Consider the following 7,348-nt stretch of genomic DNA (forward strand, 5'->3'; position numbering starts at 1 on the left):
TCGTACCTTCTTTTCTTCCTCTTTTGACCTTCCAAACACATCGAAATAGGTGGTGCACATTCTTCCCTCACCTCATGAATAGGTGGATCCAAGACCAGTCCAACCAGTGGATAAAAATTATTTAATAGAGCAGAGCATGGCATGCACATAAACAAGATAGCTTGGCCCCCAATGTTTTATAGAAACCTCAACCTACAGGGATTGCAGAGATGGTAATAATATACATACTCCATTACAGTACATGCAAAACAGAGCCCACCTCCACCCAGCAAACAAATTGCAAACAGGGTTTCTCTTCTGATCTACACTGCCACTGCCATAACCCACCTAACGTATATTCTCTGCAATTATCCATTTAATGGAAACAGAGGTCTCAACTTTTCTTTCTTTTCAATTTCACTGTTGATCCATTTCCTTCTTCTTCACTTCTCCCCCCATTAAAGCTTCTTCCACCTTTAAAATCAACCAGAAAGCGTCGATCTTTCCCCTTTGCAACTTCGAACCTTTTCAGATCTGCTCAGAAAGAAACACATTCTCTTAATGCAACTTCAGAGAAGGAGCAGAAGAAACCCTGCAACGGTTCTAATCGGTTTCTTCTAAACTGGACTCTCTGTTTCTTATGGGCTCTCTGTTTTCTCCAATTTCCGTTCTTCTGGCACTGGCACTGCCACTGATGCTGGTATCGACGAAGGCCGAAGCTCAGGGACTTAAATCAGCTCGTCTTCTGGATAACGTAATCAGGGACTACGCCCTTCGGTCATACAACAAGAACATCAGAACAGGGATCTCACACTCCGTGCATCTGCCGGGAAACCTCTCCGGCGTCAGCGCCGATACGGTGAGATTCCGGTGCGGCAGTCTCAATCGGTACGGCGCGCAGGTTAAGGAATTCAATCTGGGTGCTGGATTAACCATTCATCCTTGTGTGGAGAGAGTCATAATCGTCAGGCAGCGCCTCGAGAAGAACTGGTCCTCTCTGCATTTCAGTAATTACGAATTACCGGGATATCAACTCGTTTCCCCTGTTTTGGGCCTTCTGGCTTACAATGCCGGCGACGATGTCGATGCCACCAGCCCATTTGATGTCGAAATTCTCCCCGGGAAGAACCCCATTAAAATAGATTTCAGCAAGGTCGCCGGCAGCGGTACACCGGCCGGTGCCTCGCCATCGTGTGCCAGTTTTGGAGACGACGGGAAGGTGAGATTGACAGACCAGGTGTCGCCGGACGTGTGTGTTGCGACGAGGCAGGGGCATTTTTGGTTGGTCGTGGAGACTCCGGCACCGGAGCCGGCGCCGTCGGAGCTGAGGAAGAGGGTGAGCCGGGGAAAAATGGCATTCGGGATCTCAATTGGAGCCACTCTGGGCGCGTTTCTTATATCTTTGCTTCTGGTGGCAATGTTCGTCAGAGTGAAGCAGAAGTCAAGAATGGAGGAATTGGAGAGGAGGGCTTACGAAGAGGAAGCTCTGCAGGTGACAATGGTGGGGCACGTCAGGGTTCCAACTGCGCCGGCCAGTCGAACAGTGCCGGCGATTGAGCATGAGTACAAACCTCCACTTATCTTCTTGAATCGTTAATTTCTTTTCCTCACTCTCCTATTTATTGATCATTAATTTTATTATTCTTTTGTAAGATGATTAGCAGAAAAGGAAAGGCTTTTGTATTGAGAATGGAAATCGAACCCAAATATTAGACTCCGTACTCCATAGCTAGAATTACAGCATTTCTTTTTCATAATATTAAGTTTATTTTATGTTTGCTGCTGTTTATGATTTCTATTAAAAATTATAAAACAGATACAGGGAGAGATGTCTCTGCAAATTCACGATGGGAACAGTGATTTTGGGGACTGCCAGGGGAGAATAGTACCCAAGTTGGGGAATGAGAGAAGATTCAGAACTGGCAAAGACGACCAAAAGGCAGAGTTAATTTGTAGAAAATACATGAAATCAGATCAGAATTTGTGAATAACAGGGGAAAAAGTTCAGGCAAAGAAGTGTAAGCTCAACAGGGTTTGATAAATAATTTTATCAGGGAAAGAGATTTATTGGCACCTAGTTTTTCTCCACTATATTCGTAAGTCTGGCTCTATTTTGTTTTTACACTAGACTAATATTTAGTGCACAAAATATAAAATAAAACGAGAGTAAAGTGCAATACAAAATTATATAATAAAAGTATAAAGTTATAGAATCAAATTCATTTTACTATATTTCATTTTGCATACTAAAGAATTAGTCTTCTCCATTTAAAACTTAGAGGGTCTGAGTTGGCCTCCCTTGCAGGATTTCTAGTTTTCTAATCTTGGAGAAAGTTCAGGTGAGGGCAGGCAAAGGCATTTGGTGTTATTTAAGAGACCATTATACGTTTCTTACATTTGTATATCCCGAATTTTCCGAGCAAACGTAGGGTTGGAGCAGTTACCATGACCATACAAATGCATGTAGTTTTCTTATTCGAGTATCACATAGAGACATTGTACATGCAAAAAACAAGAAGATGAGTTTAGAACCATGAAATGCAATTGAAACGATGATCCCTGACTACCCCAATGGAGACTTCATTGCATGTTCTATATACATTCCAAAGTGAAAGGGTCCTCAAGGAACAACTAAGTAGGTAAATCATAATGGCAGTCTTCTAAGTTCTCAAATTTGGCAATAATTATTTCGTGGCCTTGTATTAATAAACTTAAGCTCTCCGCTCCCCATTTTTTTGAATATTGTTACAACGTCATAGACACTTGAAGTGTAAACTTTTCCTAATTGAATAGGCTTTATTACATAAGCACATCCTTGCCATGTGGAACACCTAGTCAGAGGTGAGAAAAACTTGTAAAGAACGATTCCAAAAATATGTTATCTTAAATTTTGACTCACTAAATTGATATGGGACGCGTTATTGAGACCACCAACAAAGAATATCCTTCACTTTTATGGAACCAATGCTAATATAGTATCTTGTTATTGGTGCGTCCCAAATCTTACGTTGAGGAAATGCTCACAAATCATTCTTGATGGCGGTATGATAATTAACTCTCACATATTCATAGGATTGTTGGCAGTAGATGGGCATGCGCTTAACTTGTTGAGCTCATGTCATAATAATTTTAGTAGGTCTTTGTAGACACTCCATTTTGTCCGAGGGTCAAATATAACAACTTGTACATAATACAAAAAAAAAAAAAAAATGGAATACAGGAAAAATTCTAAATACATCTATTTTGTAGAAAAATACAATAAATAAATAAATAAATAAAAATACACAAAAAAGAAACATGGGAAAATTCAGATTCTCCAAAGTCCATGTTGGCACCTGTACACATGCACAAAGAAAGCAATTAGGGGAAATCAGCAATAAATAGGGGGTGATTTGTTTAAACAACAATAAAGATTGCTTGATCTGCAATAAAGACTGATTGCTTTATTTCTTAAGATTGATTGATCGGCAATAAAATGGAATGATTTGTTTCCTTGTTGGATTAATCTATTTAAATGTTCCCACGACCCATATGGAGGGAAATCAGTTATGAGAATCAAGTTTCAATGCTCCTAAACCTATAATAGAAGTTTTCTTTAAGAAGGAAAGGACACACATGGAAGGATAGGCAATTAGGAGGGGTTGATCTACTTCCTAAATTGGTTGATTAGATTTTTATGCCGGTCGAGGCCCCCAAGCCTATAAATAAAGGCTTTTCGGAGGACACAAGACACACATTTAGAGGCTCCCGAGAGATAGCCACACACACAAGCAATCACACACATTTAGATATACATTCAAATAGAGTATAGGCAATCATGAGAGATATCAAAGAATTCTAATTGAGAGGGCGTAGACAATTGTGAGAGAAATCAGAAAGCTCTGATTGAGAAAGGAGCAAATTGAATCAATCCAAAGTAAACCTGGAGCTTAGATTGTTGAAAAGTTAAGGAATGGAGAACCCACAGACGATTTGAAAGAGCTTTAGGGCAAAGGTTTAGAATTGGAGGTTCGAGAAATGGACCAGGAGCAAAGAAGAGCATAAGGAAATTGACATTGGACAAGAATACCAGAGGAGTGGAAAACCAAAGGTTGGATTGGTTTTATTTTTGTGTTTTAATGTGTTTGTCATACTTAATCATGTAGTTATAGTAGTGCAAAATTATTCTAAAATTGACCCATTAACCCGACCCATTAAACTTGGATCGACCCATTGACTCGATTCATTGAAATAGATCCTCTTAGCTTTCGTGTATTCCCAAGAGAGGGGGGTGAATTGGGTTTTAAAAATTCTCCCTAAGTTTGACCAGACATTTGCAGTATTATACAACCTGGAGTATGTCTATGTAATCCCAAATACGCAGATAAGTATAATATGCAGAAATTTAAATCACGCGCATCATTCACACAATAACATACATGTGCAGGAATATAAATTGCGGAAATATAAACAGACACACGATATGTTATCGGGGTTCGACCAACTGTGCTTACGTCCCGCCTCTAGCTCGCAAGCTCGAGGATTCCGCTAATGCTTACTTAATGGGTGGAGCGGCACCAGTTACAATCAGGTCAATTCATGGGGCTGATCTCAACTTATACCTTACCAGGATGGTGCACCTAACTTTCCTAATTGGGTCTAAGCCAATCTAGAACTATTCAACAGGGCTAGTTTCTCTCTTCAGCCCGTGCTTGGAATACAACAACTGTATAAAAATTTATGTACATAGACATGTTTCTTACACTAAACAGGTATGTACTACAATACACACAGTATAATCAATGCACTACCGAAAGATAGGATTTGATAAGTTCAATGTAGTCTTAATGTCTACTCTCAAATATTAATGCAAATATGACAATCAGTTCATGAGAGTGTATGTGAAAGGATCTTTGTGTCAAAATAATAGTATCAATCACAATGCAGCAACAAAGATCACAAATACACTTCAAATATCTTAACAAATGTTTTTCTCAAAATGAACCACAAGAGATATTCAAAAATGATTTGTAAAACTTTATTTGATCTTTGTATTAAAATGATAATCTTAATCAAAAGGAATAGCAACAAAGATCTTTAGCACTCAAGTGAATATCTCAAAATATATTTCTCAAAGATAAGCACAAGAGATATTTTTTAAAATGATTTGTAAAATATTTTTAGCAATCAAAATCCAATGTGAACTCCTTAAGTATTGCAATAACAATGCAAAACCCAAAAACTCAATGAACTATTCCTAAGGAAGACTTATTAACAAAGTCTCCTAGAAACACTTAGGGCTTACTCTCAAGATAAAAAAAATTTCAATCAATCACCAAACAATTGAGAGTGTAAGCTTTATGAGAAGAACACCCAAGCACACTTACAAAAAAATTTTAGTAATATGAGTGAGTAAGAATGAGTGTAGGAGGCTTAAAAATGGAAGTAGGAATTTTTGAATTTTAGAGGATTTTTACTAATTAAGATTGCTAATCATTGACTATTTTTTGCAAATGAAGGAGTATATATAGAATTTTCCATAATTATAACCATTCAGGACATATTAGTCATTTTAGAAAAAAGTTTAACAGAGGTTAATAAAATTTAACCGTGTTTTAACCTCAGTAATTCTCACCTACCCGAGAGCACCGATCGACCGAACTTAAGGTTCGGTTGACCTAGTGGCTGGGTTCGGTCGACTGGAAGAAATTTAAACTAGAAGGATGGTCGATCGGACTTGGAGGGTTTAAGGGCGATTTTCCAAATCCATGCGGTTCGGTTGACTGGGCGGTTGGCATTTCCCACATGGGGGTTCGATCGACTAGAGCGTCGCCCATATATTTCTGGTTGGTCAATCGAGAGGTCAACTTGTTGACCCAGGGAGGTTCGATCGGCCAAGGCATTACTATATGTATCTCGTCGATCGACCGAAGGGTCAACTTGTTGACCCGGTGGGGGTTAGGTCGATCGAAGAGTTCTGCGTGTAGAAGTTCAGTCGACTAAATATGCCCTTTTTCTGCATTTTGGTCTTTTTCTTCTTATAAAGTTACCTCTATTCACATGATAATCAACACTAAGATTATAAGGGTCATTTTCATGCAATCTTGTGGGTCCTATGGTCAATCTAAGGCCTTTGAGCATATACCCTAAAAATCTGGTGTCGGTCAACCGAAAGGTGATCCCTAAGGTCCATCTATGGTCTTGAGCTTATCTATCCTACCATGCAGGTAAGACATTAATTATTACAGACCCTTGAACTTAAATTATTACAGACCCAATAATATTACAACAAATAATATATATATATATATATATATATATATATATATAAATATATGCCAGGTCTTTATAATTCTTCAAGTTGCTGCACGTTATCAAAGTGATCCAGTTAGTATGATCCTGCACACAAACTTGAAAGTTATTAAATAAAAAGAGTATTTGTCATTATCAAAACCGGGAATGCCTCATAAGGTCAACAGATCCAACCCATTCTAACCTACGAACCCATAGACCTAGGACCTAGGTCCAATTAGAACTAGGGTCCATTATTCATTAACCCTTGATTTGGCCTAAACCCCTATTAAAAGCCCAAATCCCAGTTAAAAAGCCCAAAGTCCCAAACCCTAGTTAACAAGCCAATAAGTCAAGCCTAAATCTCATAACCAAAAGCTTGCTGCCTAATCCCATTTAGTCTAAAGCCCAATCTATAAAGCCCAAAAGCTCAAAGCCTAGTTAACAAAAGTCTAAGCCTATTTAGTTAACCAAGCCTCTACCCAATTAGCCAAAGCCCATAACCGAAGGCCCAAAGCCCAAATCCCAATTTTTTTTTTTAAAAAAAAAAAAAAAACCCCAACGCCCCAGCTTTGGACTCAAAAGCCCCATAACAAATTAGGCCCAATTGGGCATAACTTGATTCAAACTCTAACCATTCCCTAACTTGACTAAGTCCCTAACCTGAGGTAAACCTAGGGTCAATGTGACCTAAGATTTGTTTGGGTCATAAGAAAATCGGGAAGAACCTTCTCGAGAAAATCCAAAGGAAACCAAAAAGAAAAGTGAAGGAAGATAAATAAAACAGGAAATAATACTTATCTTCATGGAGGTCCTGGTCCAAAGCCTTTCTACCCATTTTCCCTTCGGCCAAAGCTTGCAATGGATCAAAACAAAAGGGTGAGGTTCATTCAAAGGAGACAAAAATAAAAAAGAATTCAAAAGGAGAGATCAGAGAAGAGAGAAAGAAAGAAAGAATAGAAGAGAAATAGGAGGGTGGGGGGAGAGAAAGAAAGAACAGAGAGAGAGAGTGTATGAGAGAAAGAAAGAACAGAGGAGAGAAACAAAGGGGAGAGAGAGAGAGAGAGAGAGAGAGAAAATAAAAGAGGAAAGAAGAAAG

General features: G+C 38.7%; 1 protein-coding gene across 1 annotated transcript; it reads left to right on the forward strand.

The window, feature by feature from the left end:
* The first annotated feature begins 658 nt into the window (after positions 1 to 658).
* On the forward strand, positions 659 to 1,922 carry LOC131164356 (uncharacterized). The gene is made up of 2 exons (XM_058121483.1): positions 659 to 1,542; positions 1,796 to 1,922. The coding sequence occupies exons 1-2, from the start codon at positions 674 to 676 to the stop codon at positions 1,863 to 1,865; spliced, it is 939 nt and encodes a 312-aa protein (XP_057977466.1). The 5' UTR covers positions 659 to 673; the 3' UTR covers positions 1,866 to 1,922.
* The last annotated feature ends 5,426 nt before the right edge of the window (positions 1,923 to 7,348 follow it).

The sequence above is a fragment of the Malania oleifera genome, chromosome 9 (genome assembly GCF_029873635.1).
Source record: "Malania oleifera isolate guangnan ecotype guangnan chromosome 9, ASM2987363v1, whole genome shotgun sequence".
NCBI classification, from domain to species: Eukaryota; Viridiplantae; Streptophyta; class Magnoliopsida; order Santalales; family Ximeniaceae; genus Malania; species Malania oleifera.